General features: G+C 51.1%; 1 protein-coding gene across 7 annotated transcripts in view; it reads right to left on the bottom strand.

The window, feature by feature from the left end:
* The window catches only part of ST3GAL3 (ST3 beta-galactoside alpha-2,3-sialyltransferase 3), a 335526-nt gene that overhangs the window by 47802 nt on the left and 260140 nt on the right, over positions 1–27584 (bottom strand). For 3 of the 7 annotated variants that reach the window (XM_065409115.1, XM_065409116.1, XM_065409118.1), the window contains one exon: positions 9518–9664. The exons of 3 other annotated variants lie outside the window; for them this stretch is intronic. In XM_065409115.1, coding sequence (XP_065265187.1) covers positions 9518–9664 — 147 coding nt within the window. The remainder of the gene's footprint in view (positions 1–9517; positions 9665–27584) is intronic. One more of the 7 variants, XM_065409117.1, reaches the window with a different exon arrangement.

Genomic DNA, 27584 nt, shown 5'->3' with positions numbered 1-27584 from the left:
GGATCGGAAAGCATACTCTTCATCACATTCTCAGCATTTGTTCACACCTGTGGTGGAATTACTAATTTGTGATGCCTGCTATGTAAGCCTGGATTGTCAGTACTGGTAACCAGTGCTGAAGATCCCTCAGCTGAAGACAAGCATATGGTGTCACTGTCATGGTTGATGCCAGTTAACCCAGGAACTCGAGAAAAAGGAGCATCTGTTGGGGGTGGATATTGGAGACGGAGCTATAGAGAGATTTTTATTTGTACATCTCCCTCTGGGAGAAAGGCTCTTGCCACAGTATGGTCACTATATGGCCCCTATCAAGAGGATTCTCTGAGCTGAGTTTAAGAACGACTTTCCCCAATTATCTGTAATCCCAGAATGGCAAACGGACAATATTTGCTTTACATGTAATATGATGGTGGTGGTCATGATGGGGGACTTCAACTATCCAGACAACTCTTGGGAAAATAATACAGCAAGGCACAGATTACCCAACACATTTTTGGACTGCATCATTGACAACCTTTTATTGCAGAAGATGAAGAAAGCAACTAGGGGAGAGGCTGTTCTACATCTGATTCTGACAAACAGGGAGGAACTGGTCAAGAATGTGAAGGTAGAAAGCTTAAGTGATGATGAAATGATAGAATTCATGATTCTAAGGGATGGTAGGAGGGAAAACAGTGAATAAAGACAGACAGACTTCAAGAAGGGAGACTTTAGCAAGCTCAAAGAATTGGTAGGCAAGATCCTGTGGGAAGCAAGTCTACGGGAAAAAAAGAGGTCAGGAAAATTCACAGCTTTTTAAAGAGATATTATTAAAGGACAAGAGCAAACTATCCCAATGTGTAGGAAGGAAGGAAGTGTGGTAAGACACCACCCTGGCTTAACCAGATCTTCAACAAACCGAAACTCAAACAAGAGTCACATAAAAAGTGACAACTAGTTCAAATGACAAAGGATGACTATTAAAAAAAACAACACAACCAGGTAGGGACAAAATTAGTAAGGCCAAGGTAAAAAACAAGATTAAACCAGCCAGGGGCAACAAGAAAGCATTTTACAAGTACATGAGAAGCAAGAAGATGACCAAGGACAGGGTAGGTCTGTTACTCACGAGGCAGGAAAAACAGCAACAAAAAACAAAGCAATGGCCAAAGTGTTAACTGCCTTGTTTGTTTCAGTTTTCCCCAGACAGGTTAGCAGTGATCAGGTGACTAACCTAGTGACTATCTGTGTAAATGAGCTACGATCTAAGGTAAAATAGGGAAAGAACAAGTTAAGAATTACTTAGACAAGTTAGATGTCTTCAGGTCAGCAGGGTCTGACGAAAACATCACAGATTACTTAAGGAACTGGCTGAAGAAATCTCTGAGTCATTAGTAGGGCCCATCCAAATTCACGGTCCATTTTGGTCAATTTCACGGTCATAGTATTTATGATTTCAGATATTTAAATCTGAAATTTCACAGTGTTGTCACTGTAGGGGTCTTGACCCAATTCTGAAGGCAGCAGCACAGAAGGGTGGCAAGGTATGGCATTGCCATCCTTACTTCTGTGCTGCTGGCAGGGCGCTGCCTTCAGAGCTGGGTGCCAGGCCAGCAGCCGCCACTCTCCCGCCTCCCAGCTCTGAGGGCAGCGCAGAAATAAGGGTGGCAATACCGCGACCCCACTACAAGAACCTTGTGACACCCCCACTCAACCCTCTTTTGGGTCAGGACCCCCAATTTGAGAAACACTGGTCTCCCCCGTGAAATCTGTATAGTATAGGGTACAAGTACACAAAAGACCAGATTTCACGATCCGTGACACGTTTTTCACTGCTGTGAATCTGGTAGGGCCCTAGCCATTAGTGATTATCTTTGAGAACTCATGGAGGATGGGAAAGATCCAAGAGGACTGGAAAAGGGCAAATATAGTACTGTGGAAGGAGTGAGAACTCTGTTTTTCTCCGACAGTACCTCTCTTTAAAAAGGGGAATAAGGACAGCCCAGAGAATTGCAGACCTGTCCGCTTTACTTCGTACCCAGAAAGATAATGGAGCAAATAAACAATCAATTTGTAAGCACCTAGAAGATAATAAGGTGATAAGTAACAGTCCACATGGATTTGTCAAGATTATAATATCCTTCTCTGGCAGGGAAACAAGTCTTGTGGATAGGGGGGAAGCAGGAGATGTGATATATCATGACTTTCGTAAGGCATTTGATACTGTCTCACATGACCTTCTCATAAACAAGCTAGGGAAATATACCCTAGACAAACCTACTATAAGGTGAGTGCCAGGAAAACCGTACTCAGAGAGTAGTTATCAATGTTTCACAGTCAAGCTGGAAGGGCATAACGAGTGGGGCCCCATAGAGATCTGGCCTGGGTCTGGTTCTATTCAATATCTTCATAAAAGGTTTGGACAGTGAGATAGAGAGTACAGATATACACTTCGAGGACAATACCAAGTGCTAAGGGGTTGCAGGCATTTTGGAGGACAAGATTAGTATTCAAAATGATCTTGACAACCTGGAGAAATGGTCTGAAATAAATAGGATGAAATTCAATAAGAACAAATGCAAAGTACTATACTTAGGAAGGAACAATCAATTGCACTAATACAAAATGGGCAATGACTGCCTAGGAAGGAGTATTGCGGAAAGGGATCTGGGGGTTACACTGGATCACAAACTAAGTGAGAGTCAACAGTGTAATACTTTTGCAAAAAAAGTAAACATTATGGGGTATTAGGAGTATTGTAAGCAAGACATGAGAAGTAATTCTTCCACTCTATTCGGCACTGATAAGGCCTCAACTGGAGTATTGTGTGCAATTCTGGGCACAACACTTTGGGAAAGATGTGGACAAACTGGAGAAAGTCCACAGAAGAGCAACAAAAAAAAATGATTAAAGGTCTAGAAATCATGACCTATGAGGGAAGATTGAATAAACTGGGTTTGTTTAGTCTAGAGAAGAGAAGACTGAGAAGGGACATGATAACAGTTTTCAAGTACGTAAAAGTTTGTTACAAGGAGGAGCAATAAAAATTGTTCTTAACCTCTGAGGATAGGACAAGAAGCAATGGGCTTAAATTGCAGCAAGGGTCAGTTTAGATTGGACATTTGGAAAAACTTGCTAACTGTCAGGGTGGTTAAGCACTAGAACAAACTACCTAAGAAGGTTGTTGTCAGGGACCAGGGGTCTCGAACGCTGGTCCACGGGGCTCTCAAGACTAAGGCAGTCCCAATCTGCCACCCAGTGACCTGCTGCCAGCTGCTAGAATAGCAGCTGAACTCTTGCAGAGGACTTCAGTCATGGGATCTGATTGGTCACCAGCCTCTATTTAACCCATGCACAGGAACAGAAAGTTATCCATGCAGCTAGGCTCTTTCTGATATACTTGCTCCTACTGCCTGCTGCTGATCTCCTGATACCTGACTCTCGGTTTGCGCTCTGGCCTGTCTTGGACTCTGACATCCTGGTATTGGACCTGGCCTGACTCCTGCTCTGACCTCTTGATCAGACCGCCCATGTCACAGTAGCGACAGCTGTAGAATCTCCGTCATTGGAGGTTTTTATGAACAGGTTAAACATATCCCTGTCAGGGATGGTCTACATAATACTTAGTCCTGCTTCAGCGCAGGGGACTGGACTAGAGACCTATCGAGGTCCCTTCCAGTCTTATATTTCTATGATGTTTTCCTTGAATCATAGAATATCAGGGTTGGAAGGGACCTCAGGAAGTCATCTAGTCCAACCCCCTGCTCAAAGCAGGACCAATTCCCAACTAAATCATCCCAGCCAGGGCTTTGTCAAGCCGGGCCTTAAAAACCTCCAAGGAAGGAGACTCCACCACCTCCCTAGGTAACGCATTCCAGTGCTTCACCACCCTCCTAGTGAAATAGTGTTTCCTAATATCCAACCTAGACCTCCCCCACTGCAACTTGAGACCATTGCTCCTTGTTCTGTCATCTGCCACCATTCAGAACAGCCGAGTTCCATCCTCTTTGGAACCCCCCTTCAGGTAGTTGAAGGCTGCTATCAAATCCCCCCTCATTCTTCTCTTCTGGAGACTAAACAATCCCAGTTCCCTCAGCCTCTCCTCATAAGTCATGCGCTCCAATAAAATAAATAATAAAAAAAATAATAAAAAAAATAATTAATGGAGATATCCCATCTCCTAGAACTGGAAGGGACCTTGAAAGGTTATCGAGTCCAGCCCCCTGCCTTCACTAGCAGGACCAAGTACTGATTTTGCCCCAGATCCCCAAGTGGCCCCCTCAAGGATTGAACTCACAACCCTGGGTTTAGCAGGCCAATGCTCAAACCACTGAGCTATCCCTCCCCCCAGACCCCTAATCATTTTTGTTGCCCTCCGCTGGACTCTTTCCAATTTTTCCACATCCTTCTTGCAGTGTGGGGCCCAAAACTGGACACAGTACTCCAGATGAGGCCTCACCAATGTCGAATAAAGGAGAACGATCACGTCCCTCGATCTGCTGGCAATGCCCCTACTTATACAGCCCAAAATGCTGTTAGCCTTCTTGGCAACAAGAGCACACTGTTGACTCATATCCAGCTTCTCGTCCACTGTGACTCCTAGGTCCTTTTCTGCAGAACTGCTACCTAGCCATTCGGTCCCTAGTCTGTAGCTGTGCATGGGATTCTTCCGTCCTAAGTGCAGGACTCTGCACTTGTCCTTGTTGAACCTCATCAGGTTTCTTTTGGCCCAATCCTCTAATTTGTCTAGGTCCCTCTGTATCCGATCCCTACCCTCTAGTGTATCTACCACGCCTCCTAGTTTAGTGTCATCGGCAAACTTGCTGAGAGTGCAGTCCACACCATCCTCCAGATCATTAATAAAGATATTAAACAAAACCGGCCCCAGGACCGACCCTTGGGGCACTCCGCTTGAAACTGGCTGCCAACTAGACATGGAGCCATTGATCACTACCCGTTGAGCCCGACGATCTAGCCAGCTTTCTATCCACCTTAAGTCCATTCATCCAGCTCATACTTCTTTAACTTGGCAGCAAGAATACTGTGGGAGACCGTATCAAAAGCTTTGCTAAAGTCAAGGAATAACACATCCACTGCATTCCCCTCATCCACAGAGCCAGTTATCTCCTCATAGAAGGCAATTAGGTTAGTCAGGCACGACATCCCCTTGGTGAATCCATGCTGACTGTTCCTGATCACCTTCCTCTCCTCTAAGTGTTTCATAATTGATTCCTTGAGGACCTGCTCCATGATTTTTCCAGGGACTGAGGTGAGGCTGACTGGCCTGTAGTTCCCCGGATCCTCCTTCTTCCCTTTTTTAAAGATGGGCACTACATTAGCCTTTTTCCAGTCATCCGGGACCTCCCCCGATCGCCATGAGTTTTCAAAAATAATGGCTAATGGCTCTGCAATCTCATCCGCCAACTCCTTTAGCACCCTCGGATGCAGCGCATCCGGCCCCATGGACTTGTACTTTAGTAGTTTTTCTAAATAGTCCCGAACCACTTCTTTCTCCACAGAGGGCTGGTCACCTTCTCCCCATATTGTGCTGCCCAGTGCAGCAGTCTGGGAGCTGACCTTGTTTGTGAAGACAGAGGCAAAAAAATCATTGAGATTACACTTATATTAACAAGTTGTCCACATATGGATACACAAACATCCCCTGCCTTCTTAGGTATGCCGCTACTACATATAGGCATTTTGTAAATACCCTGGACACGCGTAGACAACCCAAAGGGGAGGACCTTGCACCGAAAACAGTCCTTTCCTACCATAAAGCACAGGTATTTCCGTTGACAAGGTCTGATTGAAATATGAAAATATGCGTCTTTTAAATCCAGAGCTACAAACCAATCCAGAAGGGATTATAGAAGTTAGAGAAAGCTTGTGGAAATGAAACTTTTTTGTGTGTGTTTAATTTCCTTAAATCCAAACTGGGATGAAGGCCCCCCCCCCCCACTTTTTTGAAATTAGAAAATAACACAAGTAAACAGTGTTAAAGGTAACACTTGTTCTAAGGTCCAGAAGGAGGTGGGAGGCAGACCCGTTGCGAGAAGAGGTTCTTTAATACATAAGGAGCAAGAGAAAGATGAAGTGGGAAAGGAAAGCTCATAACTGATGACATCTAGAAAGCCGAGGTGTTTAATGCCTGTTTTGCCTGAGTCTCCACTAAACAGGGTAATGGTGACCAGATACTCAACACAAGTAATACTGACAACCAGGGGGAAGGAACACATGCCAAAACAGAGAAAAAACAGTTTAAAGAATATTTACGTAAGTTAGATGTATTCAAGTCAGCAGAGCCTGAAGAAAGACCGTAGGCACAGAGTAGTTATCAATGGCTCGCTGTCAAATGGAGAGGGCGTATCTAGTGAGAACCTAAGAACATAAAAATGGCTGTACTGGGTCAGACCAAAGGTCCATCCAGCCCAGTATCCTGTCTACCGACAGTGGCCAATAGAGGTCAGTCCTGGATCCAGTACTAGTCAATATTTTCATTAATGACTTGGATAGTGGAGTGGAGAGTATGTTTATAAAATTTACAGATGACACCAAGCTGGGAGAGGTTGCAAGAACTTTGGAGAACCAGATTAGAATTCAAAACAACCTTGACAAAATGGAGAACTGGTCTGAATTCAAGAAGATGAAATTCAGTGAAGACAAGTTCATCGTACTTCACTTAGAAAGGAAAGTTCAAGTGCACAACTATGAAATGGGGAATCGCTGGCTAGGTGGTTGTACTGCTGAAAAGGATCTGGGCGTGTGATGGGGTTTTACAAGCCCCATACTGAGCATAGGCAAAAGGGAGAGGACAGTCTTCCCTGCTTACAGCGATCAGGCTGATCACACCCAGGCACTGTTGCCAGAAAAGCCAATCATGGAGACATGAAACCACAGCTGTGACCAGTAAAAGAAACAGGCCCAACTATAAAGTGGCATTTTCCAGTCAGGCAGAAAACCATATTTGGCTCTGGTTGTACATATCTTTGTCTGCAATCCATAGTCTGGTCTGCAATCAATATTCTTACTCCTCTCTGTGGTCATTCTCGGTTCAGAAAGAACCGGAGACAGCAATACCCTTGGCTGGACAAGGAAACGTGAGAAAAATTCTTCTCTGGGAAAACAGAGGGTGTTTTAGGTGGTGAAACTAGAGGAGAAATTCTAAATTCTTCTACACATCCTCTCCTTTCTGGAGAAACACACATCTGAGGCTGTTGCATACGTCTTCTGCCTGTTCGCTTACGATACCTGATTCAATCTCTGGCTGAACCAGGGATGGATCTGATCTACGAACCTCGACTACGACCTGCTGTGGTGCCGCAGCATCCCCTCATCTCACCAGTTACTTAAGCCTGACCTTCAGAACTGGCTCATCCGGATCCGAGAATATCCGACCTGAGGAAGAATCTTTCCTCACCTTCCCATGAGGATATATATCGTGCATTGGCTCCTTAAATATGTCTTGTTCAGAAAAGTCTCTCTCCCATGGATTGGCTCTTTTCAAAGAGGCTGACACTGCTGAGCGCTGTCTTACCAGTCAAAACTTTATCCAAAAGCTTGTCTGTAAACAAGAGGCCCATACCTCAGTGGGTTTCCTTTTCTGATCCTTGTCACTGGATTTTTTTAGCAGTAGATGTAGAGGAGGAAGATTTCTCTTTCTCTCTAGTAGACATGTCTGCTGCCAGGGAGGGCCAGCCTGCGGGCTTTCCTGGAATCTTGTTCTTTCCAAGTTCCTGAGGATTTTGCCAACTGTACCTTCTTGTAAGAGAATTGCTTGAAGCCTCTTTTGTCTTTCCTTCTTTGACCTCATTGTGAACACTGAGCAAACTGAACACTTGGAGGGTGAGTGTCCTTCACTTAAACATGGGAGGCATTAGCATGTGTATCTGATGCCAAGAACACTACCGGACAAAATACACATCTTCTGAAACCAGGCGTGTTCTTCAGTTCCATACCAAGTAACTAACTTACTGTAACTATATTATTACCTAACTGACAACAATTTAATTACTTCATAACTAAGTTTTAAACCAGCTAACTAATCTCAGACCCGAGGGGACTTTGGCGCCTCACAGAAAACCATTCTGCTGCTCGTGGTTAGAAGGAACTAAGGCTGTGGGAGCGTCACGTCCCGTTTATACCCTCACCTTGGGATTTCCCATGTTCACGGAGGAGAGGGAGGCATGTGAGTGCTCTAAAGGCTGCTGCTAGCTAGAGTTCTACCCTTCAGGCTGTGTCAGAGCATCCCACGAGTAGGAATAGGCAGAGCACTCAAAGGAGAAAATGGGGATAAAACCCATTCATCTCACTGAAGTGGTGTGAAAATAAATAAATTAATGTATGTGAAGCATTCAAGTACTACAGTGGAGAGCCCCAGAGACAAGCCAGTGGGGAAATCTGTAATTCTATCTTCTGAGCAAGGTTTGAAGTGTGCAATGAACAAGGAACAGGGCCATACATCGAACAATAAGGAGAAAACAAACTATTGAACAGCTGTTCATTCTGTGAGCACCGTCCATCCTGTGCACTGAATGAGGCAGGATTTGTGTGGAAATGACAGTATGTGATTGTATAAGTAATGATTGTCCTAATGTAGATTCACAAAGGGGCTGAATTAAGATCGCACAGGCAGCCTTAATTCTGGCATTTCCTCAGTTTTGAGAGCTTGACCCTGCAACCTTACTAATGTTATTTGAATGTAGTTTTTGTGTGTGTGATATGTATGTTTTGCACCTTCCTCCAGAACAGCTCACATTGACCACTATGGAGACAGGATATTGGGCTAGGGGGCCTCTTGCTCTGATCTGGCCTGGCAACTGCTATATTCCTGAAGGAAAGGTCAGGTTATAGGAGCTGATGAAAAGGGTCCTGGATAGATTCACACTTGCTCTTGTTAATGAGGACATAAGCCAACGCACATTAACCTCTCACATCTCAACACTGAAGATTGGGACCCAATTTGGGATGCAGTTTGGGGCTGTATGCAAAGCCATCACACCACACAGCACGGAGTCAACAGTCTATCTCAATATGACTCTGGGTTAACTACACCTAAAACATTGCGTTCAAATTCTGGCCTTCTCATTGCCAGAAAGATACTGACCCACTGAAGGGAGTCAGAAGAAGAGGAATAACTGATCACAGGGTTGGAGGAATTAATCTAGGAGGAAAAATGAACGGAACATTAAGATCGCACGATAAAACACACACAAGTCGGCAATGCCAAACGGCCCCCTTGTGTACATGCAGCATTACGATACAGTCTGATTAAATGATCACAGATTGTCTCCCAAATTACAATACGATAGACATGTTTCTTTAAGTCCTTACACACGTGTTTTCACTCTGCTAGTTTACACTATGTGCCCTGTTCGAATGCTCCAATCAATCTCGACTGACACACTTAACAGGATATGTTCTGTTGTCAGCACCCTCATACTTCACATTTCCTTTTCAACCAGCAGCAGATGTGTAAACAGACTAAGTTCTGGTGTCTTCTTCCATCCCCTCTGATTTCTTTCCCCCACCTTGCACCTACCCCTCTGCCCATCAGGCCATTGTTGAAAGGCAGGCCAATGAAGCTGAAAGCTGCCTCCTGGATGAAGTACGGATTCAGGATGCGGATCTCATGAGGTTCTCTTGGGACACGGGTAGCCACTGACTTCCAAAATCCATCAGATGCACTCTAGGGAATGGAGACAGCAAAACGAGCACAGGTGGTTAGATAACACAGATGCCATGTCCCTGTCATCCTCAGAAAATCCACCAGGGACAGCTGTTCTCATTCTCCCCTTGGACACAGCATTAGTACTGGTCACAGCTGATCAAAAATCATTAGCCAAACATCCAAGAAAATCTCTAACTGATGCCATATGCCGCATACTCCTCCTGTGCGTGAATCATATTTTCCCATGTCCCACTTCTACCCTAGAGTTACTGTCATCCCTTGCTGGGTCATACTTGAATTAGGCTGTAAGCTTATAAGGGACTATCTTGCTCTGTAAACTGCCACGCACACGCATGGTGCAGAATAAAAACAAACCAACCAACCATAAATAAACAGGGTAATTGTGTCTTCCCCATTAATTGGTCTTCCTAGAGTGTTTACTCAGCAAACTTGAGAGACCAGTGGGATGGACACAGCCACTTGGCTTTGGAAGCTGCCCTTATGAACACGTCTCATTCCGTGCCAAACTGGCCTTTTCAGAGCTACCCGGGAGCCACTAGCCTCCAGAAATATCCCACAGCTACCGAAAGTGGAAAACATAAAAAAGGAGGGAGGAGCCTAGGACACTGGGATGGGGCCAATTATGAGAGAACTGTTCTACTCCTCTTCCAGTGTCCTCCCACTGGGAAACGACTGGGAATTAACACGCAGGAGAAGAAAACAGACAGAGGGAACATTCATGATCATAACAAGAACAGGGAGAAGGTGGCTGATAAAATGACTGATAATGACTGTGGATAGTTTCTCTCCATTTTAATCACGTTCTCTAGCCAACCCTTTTTGCATTCACCAAATCTCACACATGTGAAAGGACGATTCTCCTCGCTCTTGGCAGACTCAGCTCTACAATGCTCAGGTAGCCTCATCCTCAGCTTCTCTAACAGATTGTTTACCTGTAGGAATACACACCCAGCTAGAACCTTGTAGGTGTAAAATAAAATTGCTAAAGAAATAACCACGTCTGGGGGATCTAGGCCATGATTACCTGGTAGTATTCTGGATCTTTACATCAGAGGAAAGCAGAATTTAAACATGGGAAGAACTAGAGGGCTTTTAACCCATTGGCAGCCACAATGCAGTAACAAGACTTGCTAGCTGAGGTTGCCTGTTTGTCCCAGTGACCCAGGAACCTCTTAATCCCGAATGGCAAGGGGACGCAGAGGGTTACAGGCCTCTCGTGGGTCACAGATACTAGATTCATAGATGTTAAGGTCAGAAGGGACCATTGCAATCATCTAGTCCAGGGGTAGGCAACCTATGGCACGCATGCCGAAGGCGGCACGCAAGCTGATTTTCAGTGGCACTCACACTGCCCGGGTCCTGGCCACAGGTCCGGGGGGCTCTGCATTTTAATTTAATTTTAAATGAAGCTTCTTAAACATTTTTAAAACCTTATTTACTTTACATACAACAATAGTTTAATTATATATTATAGACTTATAGAAAGAGACCGTCTAAAAATGTTAAAATGTATTACTGGCCCACGGAACCTTAAATTAGAGTGAATAAATGAAGACTCGGCACACCATTTCTGAAAGGTTGCCGACCCCTGATCTAGTCTGACCTCCTCATAGCACAGGCCAGAGACCTGCCCCCAAATAATTCCTAGAACGCGTCTTCTAGATAAACATCCAATCTCGATTTAAAAACTCAATGATGAAGAATCCTCCAAGACCCTTGGCAAATTGTTCCAGTGGTTAATTATTCTCACTGTTAAAAATTGACACCTTACTTCCAGTCTGAATTAGTCTAGCTTCAACTTCTAGCCATTGGATCACGTTAGACCTTTCTCTGCTAGACTGGAGAGCCCCTTATTAAATATTTGTTCCCCAGTTAAATATAGACTGTGATCAAATTACCCCTTAACCGTCTCTTTGTTAAACTGAACAGATTAAGCTCCTTGAGTCTATTTCTAGACTCCTTTAATCATTCTCATGGCTCTTCTTGGAACCCTCTCCAATTTATCAACATCGTTCTTGAACTGTGGGCACCAGAACTGGACACAGGATCCCAGCAGCGGTCGCACCAGGGCCAAATCCAGAGGTAAAATAACCTCTCTGCTCCTACTCCAGATTCCTGTTTTTGCAGCCCAGGATTACACTAGTTCTTTGTTCCTAGAGGTATATATTGGCATTTAGCCATATCAAAACACATACTGTTTACTTGTGGCCAGTTTGCCAAACAATCTAGATTACTCTGAATCAGTGATCTGTCCTCTTCATTATTAACCACTCCCCCAAGTATTGTGTTATCTGCAAACTTTATCAGTGATGATTTTATGTTTTCTTCCAGGCCATTGATAAAGATGCTAAACAGCATGAAGCCAAAACCTGATCCCTGTGGGACCCCACGGGAATCAGACCCACTCAATAATGATTCCCCAGGTCTGGGGTGTCCATTCTAGTTCACCAAAGGGTGTCAGGTGAGGTCTTGAATAAATGCCTGTGCCACTCCGGTCATCAAAATCATTGCGACATGTATGTACACAAACTATACAAGGAGAAATGTATATATACGGAAGTTATGTTCCTGAAGTCGGTAGGTACTGGTCACCAGCGAAGGTGAAAAACAGGTTTTCTGTCAGACAAGAATGTTTATTCAGCAACCTGTTAATATGTAAATTGAGTGTGAGGACTTCAGAGGGAGGAACTAAGGACTGGTCTACAGTGAAAAGTCCCATCGTCATAGCGATGTCTCTCAGGAGTGTGAAAAATCCACACCTTGCAGAGACGCAGTTAAGCCAACCTAACCTCCAGTATAGACAGTGCTGGGTCAATGGAAGAATTCCTTCCTCAGCCCAGCGACCGCTGCATGGGGAGGTGGATTCACTCTGCAGACAGGAGAGTCCCCTTGGCGCAGGAACTCTCCACACTGGAGTGCTGCAGGTCTGCGGCCAGACAAGCCCGAAGTGTCGACACGGTCAAAGAGAGAGAGAGAGAGAAACAGTGGGGGAGAAGAACCGTCACTGGAGATGCACAGTTTCAAAGGTTTGCCTGACTGTCTGCAGGGAGCGGGGAAGACACCCAGGCACCCTTCACCAAGGAAGAAAGAAAAACAAGTGGTTTTGCTTCCTGGAAAAGGGATCTCAACCAGACTTGGATGAAAATGCTGAAGAGAATTTTGGGTGAGACAAAGCTTCAGGAGGTTAACGGGCTAGTTCGGTTTATTCTCTAGAAAGTATTGTGATTTTGTTTTATATTTAACCATTTGTTTCCTACATTCTTACTCACTATTACTTGAATCTTTGATGATAAACTTATTCTTGTTTTCACTATAAATGTATCGAAGTGCTGTGGTTAAGCAAGGTGGTGGTCCTGAGCTAACCCAGACAAGCTGGTGTGTTCTCTCCTTTGGGAACAGCAGGGCTGGTAATTCTGTCAGTGCTCAGTGGAGAAGGGGCTGGACACTGCAGGGAACGCTCTGTGAACTCGGGGGCTGGGGTGTGCCTATCGTTACCAGTACAGAGAGCGTGAGGCCTGCAGAGGCCTGGAAGGCAGAGCTTGTGCTGCCAGAGGCTGGTTGTTTGGGGGAGCTGACCCACAGCAAACACAGAGAAAGCTGCCTCACACTAAGGGCAGGTGGTGGTGAGGTGCCTCACAACCCTGGATACCCCTAGGGAGCAACAGTCATACTCCTCATAGGATCGAGCCACAGAAACATGGACCTTCCAATACATATATGCAGCATGTGTCCAGTAAGTACACAACTCCTCCTCCAATGCCGGAGGGCAGGGCCTGGGAGGTAATGCCCCAAAAGACACCAGGTGCATCTAGAACCATTTCAAGTACATGGAACATTCGCTCTGGACCATGGCTACTCCCTCCACAATTCCACTACTTTTGTCACTGTGAACTCTTGTTATTCCCCCAAAACCACCAAGCTGAATCTAAGCCCAAGACACAGTGAACTGAAGAATAGTGAAATTCTGCCTGCCTGCCCCCCAAACTGACCTCTGCAGTCAGTTACACATTTCCCTCACTCTGGCAGCAAAAAGTACAGACTGCCCGAGTCTTTCATACCCTAGCTGTGGGAAAGAGTAATTGACTGCGGAGTGGAACACTTCATAAATCCAGTGACAGCTGTGCCCTGACAGATAAGGAAGCGGGGCCTTTGACTCATGTATAAAATGGATTAAGCATCTTTATTTACTGCTTTCTTCAAGTGTGGTGTCCACTTCTTAACAAACCATTGGGAAAACAGACTGTATGAGAAGGTATCCACATTTGGGTGAAGAATAACACAAATAGAACAGCTCCAACAAATACAGGCGCCCTATTATAAATGGGGCCCTACCAATGTCACAGTCCATTTTGGTCAATTTCATGGTCATAAGATTTTAAAAATCATAAATTTCTATTTGACTCTGAAATTTCACGGTGTTGTAGTTGTAGGGGTCCTGACCCAAAAAGGAGTTGTGGGGGAGGGTTGCACGATTATTGGGGTGGGGAGGGGGTTGTGGCACTGCCACCCTTATTTCTACACTACTGCTGGCAGGGCACTGCCTTCAGAGCTGGGCATCTGGCCAACAGCCACTGCTCTCCGGTGGCCCAGCTCTGAAGGCAGCGCAGAAGTAAAGGTGGGTGGCCATACCACGAGCCCCTAAAATAACCTTGTGACCCCCCCCGCAACTCCCTTTTGGCTCAGGACCTCCAATTTGAGAAACACTTGTCTCCCCTGTGAAATCTGTATAGTAGAGAATAAAAGCACACACAACACCAGATTTCACAGTCCGTGACATGTTTTTCATGGCCATGAAAGATACTAAACAAAGACTCTCAAACCCATTCTCAGCTATTTTAGACCAATCCATCATAAACAGTCGCTGCTCCTACCGGCGGGAGGTAACGGTAAGGAATGGCACAGGGACAGTGCCTGTGGGGAAGCTCATTTTCTGCAGGCCCAGGCTTCTGGAGAAGACGATGCTGCAGGGAACTTGGCAGCAGCTCACAACTACTCCACTGCCCACCTCGCCCAGCATTAAGGACAGTATGGACAGCTTTAGAAATACCTGCAGGAGCGTCTACTTTCTGCAGTACCAGCCCCACCCAGCAAGAGGTGATGTAGGGCATGAGGTGTATTACCAAGTCCCATCATTCCTTCAGCTCCCCCGGCGTTCCTTGTGCTCCCCAATGACTTTAATCAGCATTTTGTGCTATTGTCTTTGACCAATGCACCACAGCTCAGGTGCCTTGGTCCCACCGTTTCCACCTCACACCACAGGTGAAACATTTTGTTTGCCTTGTCTCTGAGAATTATCCCCAACACACCTGAATTCCAAGGTAATTTACATAAAAAAGGAAATTTATTAGAACAATTGGGAGAAGCCCTAAACTCAGACAGTACAAACATTGCTATGCAAAAGGTCCTGAATCAAATTGCCCTTTGCAAATACACACAAACTTTGGGGAAGTTCAGATCTGGAAAAAAAACTGCCCCTAGCTTTATAATAATAATTATATAGTAATAAGCAACATTACACAGCTGGCTGGGACAGGGAATGAGGATGCAGACTGTTATTCAAATGAAACAGTGTAAGATGCCCAGATGCCGTGACAACCATGTTATGGACCAATGTCCCACCTCAAAGGGGGCTGCACTTCAAAGGCAGATGAATCTGTTTGTGTACCGTACACATTCTATGTCCACATGATAGGAGTGTTCTAAGCTTTAATTCAGATTGTGGCCTTGGTAAAAGTGATCTGAGAGCTTTGGATGGAAGAGCCTACAGAACTGCAAAGTTCTCCTTACAGCACAGGTGGGGATTTGGCCCACTGCTTCTTTTCATCCGGCCCGCGGCAAGTCTCCGTGCCACAGGCCAGATGCCCCAAGCCTTGGCTCCCCACCGTGGGGCTGGAGCCGTGACCACCAGCTCGCCGGCATGTCCCTGCGGCCCCTAGCCAGAGGAGCGACCAGGGAAGCTCTGCGTGCTGCCACCGTCCCCAGTGCCGGCTCTGCAGCTCCCATTAGTCAGGAACCGCAGCCAATAGGAGATGCAAGGGAAGTGCCAGAGGGCGTGGGCAGCGCGCACTGCGCAGAGCCACCAGGCCCCTCCGCTTAGGGGCCACACATGCCGGCCACCTTGGGGAGCAGAGCAGCACGGAGCCAGGGCAGGCAGGGAGCCTGCCTTAGCCCTGCTGCGCCACCGACCGGAAGGTAAGCGCTTCCCGGCCAGAGCCTGCACCCCGCACATCCTCCTGCACCCCAACCCCCTACCCCAGCCCGGAGCCCCCTCCTGCACCCATACTCCCTCCCAGACCCCAGACCTCCTCCTGCACCCCAACCCCCTACCCCAGCCCGGAGCCCCCTCCTGCACCCACACTCCCTCCAAGACCCCAGACCTCCTCCTGCACCCCAACCCCCTACCCCAGCCAGGAGCCCCCTCCTGCACCCAAACTCCCTCCCAGACCCCACACCCCCACACGCACCCCAACCCCCTACCCCAGCCCGGAGCCCCCTCCTGCACCCACACTCCCTCCCAGACCCCCCACGCACCCCAAGCCCCAGTCCCAGCCCTGAACCCCCTTCTGCACCCCAACCCCCTACCCCAGCCCGGAGCCCCCTCCTGCACCCACACTCCCTCCCAGACCCCACACCCCCACACGCACCCCAACCCCCTACCCCAGCCCGGAGCCCCCTCCTGCACCCACACTCCCTCCCAGACCCCACACGCACCCCAAGCCCCTGTCCCAGCCCTGAACCCCCTTCTGCACCCCAACCCCCTACCCCAGCCCGGAGCCCCCTCCTGCACCCAAACTCCCTCCCAGACCCCCCCCCCAACTCCCTACCCCAGCCCGGAGCCCCCTCCTGCACCCACACTCCCTCCCAGACCCCACACGCACCCCAAGCCCCTGTCCCAGCCCTGAACCCCCTTCTGCACCCCAACCCCCTACCCCAGCCCGGAGCCCCCTCCTGCACCCACACTCCCTCCCAGACCCCACACGCACCCCAACCCCCTGTCCCAGCCGTGAACCCCCTCCTGCACCCACACTCCCTCCCAGACCCCACACACACCCCTACCCCCTGTCCCAGCCCGGAGCCCCCTCGTGTACCCACACTCCCTCCCAGACCCCACACGCACCCCAACCCCCTGTCCCAGCCCTGAACCCCCTTCTGCACCCCAACCCCCTACCCCAGCCCGGAGCCCCCTCCTGCACTCACACTCCCTCCCAGACTCCACACACAACCCTACCCCCTGTCCCAGCCCGGAGCCCCCTCATGCACCCCAACCCCCTACCCCAGCCCGGATCCCCCTCCTGCACCCAAACTCCCTCCCAGACCCCACACGCACCCCAACCCCCTGTCCCAGCCGTGAACCCCCTCCTGCACCCACACTCCCTCCCAGACCCCACACACACCCCAACCTCCTACCCCAGCCCGGAGCCCCCTCCTGCACCCCAACCCCCTACCCCAGCCCAGAGCCCCCTCCTGCACCCACACTCCCTCCCAGACCCCACACGCACCCCAACCCCCTGTCCCAGCCCGGAGCCCCCTCCTGCACCCAAACTCCCTCCCAGACCCCACACCCCCACACGCACCCCAACCCCCTACCCCAGCCCGGAGCCCCCTCCTGCACCCACACTCCCTCCCAGACCCCACACCCCCACACGCACCCCAACCCCCTTTCCCAGCCTGGAGCCCCCTCCTGCACCCCAACCCCCTACCCCAGCCCGGAGCCCCCTCCTGCACCCATACTCCCTCCAAGACCCCACACGCACCCCAACCTCCTACCCCAGCCCGGAGCCCCCTCCTGCACCCCAACCCCCTACCCCAGCCCAGAGCCCCCTCCTGCACCCACACTCCCTCCCAGACCCCACACGCACCCCAACCCCCTGTCCCAGCCCGGAGCCCCCTCCTGCACCCAAACTCCCTCCCAGACCCCACACCCCCACACGCACCCCAACCCCCTACCCCAGCCCGGAGCCCCCTCCTGCACCCACACTCCCTCCCTGACCCCACACGCACCCCAAGCCCCTGTCCCAGCCCTGAACCCCCTTCTGCACCCCAACCCCCTACCCCAGCCCGGAGCCCCCTCCTGCACCCAAACTCCCTCCCAGACCCCACACCCCCACACGCACCCCAACCCCCTACCCCAGCCCGGAGCCCCCTCCTGCACCCACACTCCCTCCCAGACCCCACACGCACCCCAAGCCCCTGTCCCAGCCCTGAACCCCCTTCTGCACCCCAACCCCCTACCCCAGCCCGGAGCCCCCTCCTGCACCCACACTCCCTCCCAGACCCCACACACACCCCAACCCCCTGTCCCAGCCGTGAACCCCCTCCAGCACCCACACTCCCTCCCAGACCCCACACACACCCCTACCCCCTGTCCCAGCCCGGAGCCCCCTCCTGCACCCACACTCCCTCCCAGACCCCACACGCACCCCAACCCCCTGTCCCAGCCCTGAACCCCCTTCTGCACCCCAACCCCCTACCCCAGCCCGGAGCCCCCTCCTGCACCCACACTCCCTCCCAGACTCCACACACACCCCTACCCCCTGTCCCAGCCCGGAGCCCCCTCCTGCACCCAAACTCCCTCCCAGACCCCACACACACCCCAACCCCCTACACCATCCCGGAGCCCTCTCCTGCACCCATACTCCCTCCCAGACCCCACACGCACCCCAACCTCCTACCCCAGCCCGGAGCCCCCTCCTGCACCCCAACCCCTACCCCAGCCCAGAGCCCCCTCCTGCACCCACACTCCCTCCCAGACCCCACACGCACCCCAACCCCCTGTCCCAGCCCGGAGCCCCCTCCTGCACCCAAACTCCCTCCCAGACCCCACACCCCCACACGCACCCCAACACCCTACCCCAGCCCGGAGCCCCCTCCTGCACCCAAACTCCCTCCCAGACCCCGCACCTCCTCCTGCATCCCAACCCCCTACCCCAGCCCGGAGCCCCCTCCTGCACCCACACTCCCTCCCAGACCCCACACGCACCCCAACCCCCTACCCCAGCCTGGAGCCCCCTCCTGCACCCCAACCCCCTACCCCAGCCCGGAGCCCCCTCCTGCACCCACACTCCCTCCCAGACCCCACACCCCCACACGCACCCCAACCCCCTACCCCAGCCCAGAGCCCCCTCCTGCACCCACACTCCCTCCCAGACCCCACACGCACCCCAACCCCCTACCCCAGCCTGGAGCCCCCTCCTGCACCCCAACCCCCTACCCCAGCCCGGAGCCCCCTCCTGCACCCACACTCCCTCCCAGACCCCACACCCCCACACGCACCCCAACCCCCTACCCCAGCCCGGAGCCCCCTCCTGCACCCACACTCCCTCCCAGACCCCACACGCACCCCAACCCCCTGTCCCAGCCCTGAACCCCCTTCTGCACCCCAACCCCCTACCCCAGCCCGGAGCCCCCTCCTGCACCCACACTCCCTCCCAGACCCCACACGCACCCCAACCCCCTGTCCCAGCCCTGAACACCCTTCTGTACCCCAACCCCCTACCCCAGCCCGGAGCCCCCTCCTGCACCCACACTCCCTCCCAGACCCCACACGCACCCCAACCCCCTGTCCCAGCCCTGAACCCCCTTCTGCACCCCAACCTCCTACCCCAGCCCGGAGCCCCCTCCTGCACCCACACTCCCTCCCAGACCCCACACGCACCCCAACCCCCTGTCCCAGCCCTGAACACCCTTCTGCACCCCAACCCCCTACCCCAGCCCGGAGCCTCCTCCTGCACCCACACTCCCTCCCAGACCCCACACCCCCACACGCACCCCAACCCCCTACCCCAGCCCGGAGCCCCCTCCTGCACCCAAACTCCCTCCCAAACCCCACACGCACCCCAACCCCCTACCCCAGCCCGGAGCCCCCTCCTGCACCCACACTCCCTCCCAGACCCCACACTCCCACATGCACCCCAACCCCCTACCCCAGCCTGGAGCCCCCTCCTGCACCCACACTCCCTCCCAGACCCCACACCCCCACACGCACCCCAACCCCCTACCCCAGCCTGGAGCCCCCTCCTGCACCCACACTCCCTCCCGGACCCCACACGCACCCCAACCCCCTGTCCCAGCCCTGAACCCCCTTCTGCACCCCAACCCCCTACCCCAGCCTGGAGCCCCCTCCTGCACCCACACTCCCTCCCAGACCCCACACGCACCCCAACCCCCTACCCCAGCCCGGAGCCCCCTCCTGCACCCACACTCCCTCCCAGACCCCACATGCACCCCAACCCCCTGTCCCAGCCCTGAACCCCCTTCTGCACCCCAACTCCCTACCCCAGCCCTGAACCCCCTCCTGCACCCAAACTCCCTCCCAGACCCCACATCCCCACATGCACCCTAACCCCGTCCCAGCCCTGAACCCCCTTCTGCACCCAAGATCCCACCTGAAACCCGCACACCGAACCTCAGTTATCCAGCTTTTAACCCATTTAATGTAACCAACATGTATGCCATGTTAATTTTATAATCATTCTATTTTTTTAAATCAAAATGTTATCCAGGAACAAGTCAAATGCCTTACAGAAGTCTAAGTCTATTTCATCAACATTATTACCTTTATCAAGCAAACTTGTAATCTCATCAAAAAGGTATCAAGTTGGTTTGACAGGATCTATTCGCCATAAACCCATGTTGATTGGCATTAATTACATTACCATTCTTTATTAATTGAGTCCCATATTAGCTGCTCCATTATCTTGCTTGGGATTGATGTCAGACTGCTAGGTCTATAGCTACCCAGGTCATCCCATTTATCCTTTATAAATATTGGCACAACATTAGCTTTCTTTCCCACTGTTCCAAGAATTATTGAAAATCAACAATAATTCTCCAGCAAGCTCCTCAGCCAGGTCTTTTAAAACTCTTGGATGCAAGTTATCTGGACTTGCTGATTTCAAAACATCTAACGTTAGTAGTTGCTGTTTAATATTCTCCTGAGATACTAGTGGAATGGAAGGCATTTATCATATGATATGGCTACCTCATCTGTTTTTTCCACAAATACACAACAGAAATATTTGTATATGTATCAGTAGAGGTCTGCTAGAGATTGGCTGAGAAAACAAATCTAAGCAGCATGTGCTTGCTCAAGCCCCGGGCTACAGGGCTGGTGCAGAACTTTCTCTGAAATTGCTCCACCCCAACTGCCTCGAGCTACTGAGACACTGTCATTGACAGCAAGGAGACTCTCTCTCCTGTACTCTCAATAGTACTCCTGCACTGTCACTGAGGCAGCAGGGAGCAGGTGATGCAACCTGACTTGAGTGAAGAGGGATGAAGAGAAGAGATGGGTAGGCTGCGGATGGAAAGACAAGGGTAGCATGGGACACTCGGGGCGGGGGCGAGGGACACCGGGAGAAGGGTCTGTTACCACTAAAAAACACTCCTCTTCAGAAACTGGAACATAAGCAGGGGGTCCTGATTCCCAACATTTCTCTGCTGCCAGTAAACAGCTGGGAAACTTACCCGGCACCACATGTGAATGAGGATGATAGAACGAAACCCTGAATAGCCACCGACTTATTGAGCACCGTCCTGTGCACAGAATGAGGTCGGAGCACATGATCCTGTCATTAAAACGAGCCCAAGGGGTAGAAGCCAGGTGACATGCACAACCTGACTTACGGCCTTTCCTAACTTTTGAGTGCTTGACTTTGCAAACAAGCTAAAAAGAGCAGTAACTATCTCAGAGGCGACACGTAACTGTTGATAGTTGGGGGGCAGGGGCTGTCACTGCCCCATGCATTGCTGATGGGTGTAGAACAGAAGTTTTTCGACCTGTGGTGCACCCCATAAGGGAGCAGGGAGGAACATTGGGGGGAGGAGCAGCTTGGCCTGGCGGCTAAGGCTGGCGACGCCAGGCAGCTCGGCCAGCCCCATGCCGCAGGGCTCAGGGAGGGAGTGCCACTTGCACCCCAACTCCCCTTAGAAGCTGTAGCCAAATGGAAGGCCGGGCAAGCAGAGCGGCAGTGTGAGGGGAGCAGTTTTCCCTGGGCCCAGCCCCTGCTACAGGAGTGGGAGAGCGGCCTCTGCCCTGGGAACAGGCATGGGACGTTCGCCCCTGGGCAATCGGCAAAGCCAGCAGAGGGAAGTGCAGCAGGGAAGGAGAAGCAGTCCCCTATAGTGTGCGTGGGGGCTCAGCCCTTAGCCAGCTGACCTGCTGCTTTCCCCTCTCCGCCCTGCACGGACAAATGGTGAGTGCTGCCGTCAGGGGGAACTACTGCCTCCTCGTGGCGTGCGGGTGAGCAGCAGCCCGAGGCCTTGCCCACTCCCACTGCCCTATGGGGCAGAGTCTGCACTGGTCCCTCTGGATGGGTCCCCTCAGAACACTGAACTGTTGCTAAATGGAAGGCAGAAATCTGGGGGGGAGGGACCCCCTCTGAACTATCTATTGCCTGGACTACATCTCCAGCAGTTTCTGAAGAGGTTACAGGAGTTAAATGGAAACTGGTTTTAAGCTACAAACAAAACCTTAACCACCACCAAAGCTTTTTGCTTTGCGCTTTTCATAAAAAGGTAAAACATAAAAAGCATAACCTAGCTTGGTTTAACATCCCCCCTTGACTGCGTTCCAGAGTGGCCCTTCACAGAGCAGTCTGAGGTTTGTGTTTCACTTTAGTTTTACAAGTATTTTCTATGTCAGCTTAGCCTCTGGGCATCTTGATTCCCAAGAACAACCACCCTCAAAAACAGACAAGGCCTCGCCTCTGGTAGCCAAATAAACTGCTATTACTGGGAAACCGGCGGCTGCACACACCCGTCCTCATTGCCAAGAGTCATCAGGCAAAGGAAGGGCCCTGGGGGACTCACCCGCTGGTGACTAGCGGGGTGTAAGGGGCGAGGCAGTCAGCTCAGGCACCGGGGTGGCAGGAAGTTCAGGGCCTTGGAGATGGTCGCCAAGCCCCCGTATTGCAGCCAGGTGCAGAGCACAGGTGTTCCATGTGCTGTAGCTGGCACGGTGGGATGCCAAGGGGGAAGTGCAATGGGAATTGAGCTGAAGCTTGGTGCTCCGGGGGAGAGGACAGCAGGGTTGACCTGAGGTATTCACCAGGGAATGGAGGAATTTGCGGGAAGTAGCTAACGGTTCCCGCTTTCCCTGGGAGGTATCCAGCAGAGGGCTCTGGGATCAGACTGACGTTGTGTCAGTCATTCACCCATGTGGCTGTTTGGGCATCTGGCTGCTCCTGCTTGGAGGGCTCTCTGCATTCCTCACTGCGGTGCTCTCTCGCCGTTTGCAAGTTATTACCTCAGGAGTTCCTCACAAGAGCGCCAGAGTGTGAGAAATACAGCCCTGCACACGAAGGGGAGATAGGAAATTGACAGCACCTGTACGGAAGCCAGGGACTGGGCGTGACGGCCAGGCTCTCCTTTCTCCCATACTCCAGTGCCTTCCCTGAATTACAGCCTTAACTGGCATCCCTCCGCAGCCCTGGGAGCAGGCCCTGCACCTGCACTGCCCTGGAGTGACGCAGGGAGCAAGGCTGAACGCACTCATTTGAGCAAAGCCAGCTTGCATCGGATTGTTCTAAAATGTCACCATTTCCCAGGCTGCTTTGCAAGGCCTCAAAGGCTGCTGTTACTGTGCATTAAAGGGCATGTGTCCGTATCCCCCAGAAACACACACACAAGTCAGGCTGCAGCCGTCTGGGGCCAGCTTGGAACTCCCCCCATCCCGCACACATCTGTGTGGCTTTACCAGGCTCTGGACGTTACGGGGGTGATGTTTAACCCAACAGCAACAACGGAGCAGTTTTACAAGGGGCAGAAAAGCCAAAGGGAGTAGATTGAAACAGGAATGGGATAGAGGGGAAGGGGAGACGCCCCGGAGGATTTTCTACACGTGGGTGGCCCTGCGTGAAGAGCGGGGCAAATACCTGTGGTGCTCTCAGATAGCTCGGGGTAGATACAAAATACCTGTGGATATTACCAGCTCTGGGCCCATCACCTGCCTGTTTTGGTGCTTTCAATACGGCTGTTCCTCTGGCCCTTCGGTAGTGCTACCTCCCTAGCTGCCTGTGTCTCCCTTTCTCAGCTCCTTGTGGCTCTGCAATGGCTCAGGAGGCCCCTTTCATCTCTCACTAGCTGCCTCATCTCACTCCCTTCCACGTCTTGCGGCTCCTCCTGCGGAATCTCCTCTCTCTCGGTAACATTTGCCTCGGGAATTTCACTAGACTGAATCTGGAAAGAAAATACAGAAGAAGGTGAGAAGAGTGTTCCTCACATTGCTACCTCTGCAGCAGGCAGTCTCAAGCTTGGCCTTCTTGTCAAAGGGCCGAAGGAAACGAGTTCCTGGCTCGTAATTACTGGCGTTCTCACCAATATGGTTTGGTTCTGCAAACCCAGCAGTTTTGTGATGTATCTCGCGGTTTGTGGTTTTGTTTGCTAGCTCGCCACAGGTGCACAGCAATGCACTGCAAACCACAGGCAGCCTGCTACTAATGCTGCCAGCTCCGAGCCCCGTTGCTGCTGGTGCTCCCCTAGGGCAGCCTCTATTACGTCTAAGAGATGTGCACTCTGATTGGACACAGATGTTCAGTGAAGTTTCCAAAGCAGTTACTTTCTTCCCATCACAGAATCCTGGCGTAGGTGGCGGGTACAATAGGCCAGGGCAGGCTCAGCCTCCTTGGCACAGCTGCAGGATGCCGGTTGCAGGGTTGCACAAGGATGTTTTTGCTTATTATGATGTCCCATGCAGGTTCCGGGGCGGCTGAGGGGGCGGTATGTGCTACTCCCTGAACTCCAGGGAGATGACTGATGAATCCAGGAAGCTGAGCAGCAGATGTGCCTCCTCAGCCGCCCCAGAACCTGCATGGGACATAGGAAAAGCTCAGGTGGTTCATTGGGAAGAGACACACTTTTCCCGCGAGGCGGCTTGGGGTCTCAGAAGGGGAGGCGAGGTGCTGCTGGGGGGGCTCTGGCTGGGGGAGGGGGGCTCTGGCCGTCCTGGGGGGGGGGTCCCTCTGGTTCCGGGGGAGGGGTGGGGCCTCTGGTGGAAGGAGGTCTGGGGGGACTAGCCTCCCCAAAGGGGGGGGTCCACCTGCTACCCATGAATCCTGTCCCTCTTTAGGCTGGAAGGAGGGAAACAGGACAACTGACAAGCACCACCCACATTTCTCTGCAGCCAGATTCATGAGCTCCTTTCAGTTACCGCCTCCGGCCCTGGGAAAGGCACATCTGGGTACAACAGAGCAAGCCCCAGAGTGCAGTGGCACCCCACGGAGGGCAAGTTCTGCTGTAAGAGCACAAGTGGGAGAAGGATCTGAGCCCCACATTTCTCTGCAGCCAGATTCATGAGCTCCTTTCAGTTACCGCCTCCGGCCCTGGGAAAGGCACATCTGGGTACAACAGAGCAAGCCCCAGAGTGCAGTGGCACCCCACGGAGGGCAAGTTCTGCTGTAAGAGCACAAGTGGGAGAAGGATCTGAGCCCCAGCCCGGAGGCAGTCACAGCACTCAGCCCAGCAACAGCAGTAGATCACCGTAGAGCGAGGGGTGATGCTGCCTTGTCCGTGGGGACACAGTGTGCCGCCTCTGGGTAGGAGGCCACTGAATCTAGCAGCACTTGCCCTGCAAGGGAAGCAAGCAGGACACTTGTTAAGGGCATGGGCGGTGGGTGAACACCTGGCTTGGGGCGGGGGAACCCCAGCCCTACCCCTTCCGCACCCACCAGAGCCCCTCTTCTGGCCTTCAAACCACCCACCAACTGTGCCAAGCTCATCATCAGAAGCAACCTCCCCACAGAACAGGACATGCCAACTTAAAGCAGCACCAGACCTGCCAGAACAACAGATGGAAAACCTGCAGACACATCTCCACTGCTACAATGATCAACACCGCCACAACACACCTTTCGAGATCCCTGGGACCTACGCATGCCCATCACAACATGTGGTGTACCGCATCCAGTGCACTAAATGCCCCAGTAACAATTATGTGGGTGAAACCAGATAATCACTACGGTCTCGAATTAACTCATACAAGAAAATGATAAAAGGCAAAAACACCGTGGCACATGTGGGCGAACACTTTTCACAAAGTCTGTCCTATCTCGGGCCCTCTCCTTTTGTCCCTCCAGACCCACGAACATGATACAGTTCTGCGGTGACCTAGAATCCTACTTTCGACGTCTCCGACTCAAAGAATATTTCCAACATACCTCTGAACGGCATACTAACCCACAGAATCCCCCCTACCAGCACTACAAAAAAAAAAAAGGATTCTGCGTGGACTCCTCCGGACGGTCGAAACAACAGACTGGATTTCTACATAGATTGCTTCCGTCAACGTGCAAAGGCTGAAATTGTGGAAAAGCAACATCACTTGCCCCATAACCTCAGCCATGCTGAACACAACGCCATCTACAGCCTCAGAAACAACCCTGACATCATAATCAAAAAGGCTGACAAAGGAGGTGCTGTCGTCATCATGAATAAATTGGAATATGACCAAGAGGCTGCTAGACAGCTCTCCACCACCACATTCTACAGGCCATTATCCTCTGATCCCACTGAGGATTACCTAAAGAAACTACACCATCTGCTAAAAAAACCTCCCTGACAAAGCACAGAAACAAATCTGTACAGACACATGCCTAGAACCCCGACCAGGGGTATTCTATTTGCTACCCAAGATCCATAAACCTGGAAATCCTGGACACCCCATCATCTCAGGCATTGGCACCCTAACATCAGGATTGTCTGGTTATGTGGACTCTCTCCTCAGGCCCTATGCTACAAGCACTCCCAGCTATCTTCAAGACACCACTGACTTCCTGAGGAAACTACAATCCATCGGTGATCTTCCAGAAAACACCATCCTGACCACTATGGACGTAGAAGCCCTCTACACCAATATTCCACACAAAGATGGACTACAAGCTATCAGGGACAGTATCCCTGATAATGTCACAGCTAACCTGGTGGCTGAAGTTTGTGACTTTGTCCTCACCCACAACTATTTCACATTTGGGGACAATATATACCTTCAAGTCAGCGGCACTGCTATGGGTACCCGCATGGCCCCACAGTATGCCAACATTTTTATGGCGGACTTAGAACAACGCTTCCTTAGCTCTCGTCCCCTAACGCCCCTACTCTACTTGTGCTACATTGATGACATCTTCATCATCTGGACCCATGGAAAAGAAGCCCTTGAGGAATTCCACCATGATTTCAATAATTTCCATCCCACCATCAACCTCAGCCTAGATCAATCCACACAAGCGGTCCATTTCCTGGACACTACTGTGCTAATAAGCGATGGTCACATAAATACCACCCTATACCGGAAACCTACTGACCGCTACACTTACCTACACGCCTCCAGCTTCCATCCAGGACACACCACACGATCCATTGTCTACAGCCAAGCTCTAAGATATAACCACATTTGCTCCAATCCCTCAGACAGAGACAAGCACCTACAAGATCTCTATCAAGCATTCTTAAAACTACAATACCCACCTGCTGAAGTGAAAAAACAGATTGACAGAGCCAGATGAGTACCCAGAAGTCACCTTCTACAAGACAGGCCCAACAAAGAAAATAACAGAACACCACTAGCTGTCACCTTCAGCCCCCAACTAAAACCTCTCCAGCGCATCATCAAAGATCTACAACCTATCCTGAAAGATGATCCCTCACTCTCACAGATCTTGGGAGACAGACCTGTCCTCGCTTACAGACAACCCCCCAACCTAAAGCAAATACTCACTAGCAACCACACATCACTGAACAAAAACACTGACCCAGGAACCTATCCTTGTAACAAAGCCCGATGCCAACTCTGTCCACATATCTATTCAAGTGACATCATCATAGGACCTAATCACATCAGCCATACCATCAGGGGCTCGTTCACCTGCACATCTACCAATGTGATTCATAGATTCATAGATTCTAGGACTGGAAGGGACCTCGA

Source organism: Emys orbicularis, chromosome 8 (genome assembly GCF_028017835.1).
Source record: "Emys orbicularis isolate rEmyOrb1 chromosome 8, rEmyOrb1.hap1, whole genome shotgun sequence".
Taxonomy (NCBI): Eukaryota; Metazoa; Chordata; order Testudines; family Emydidae; genus Emys; species Emys orbicularis.
This window is presented reverse-complemented; position numbering and strand designations above follow the sequence as displayed.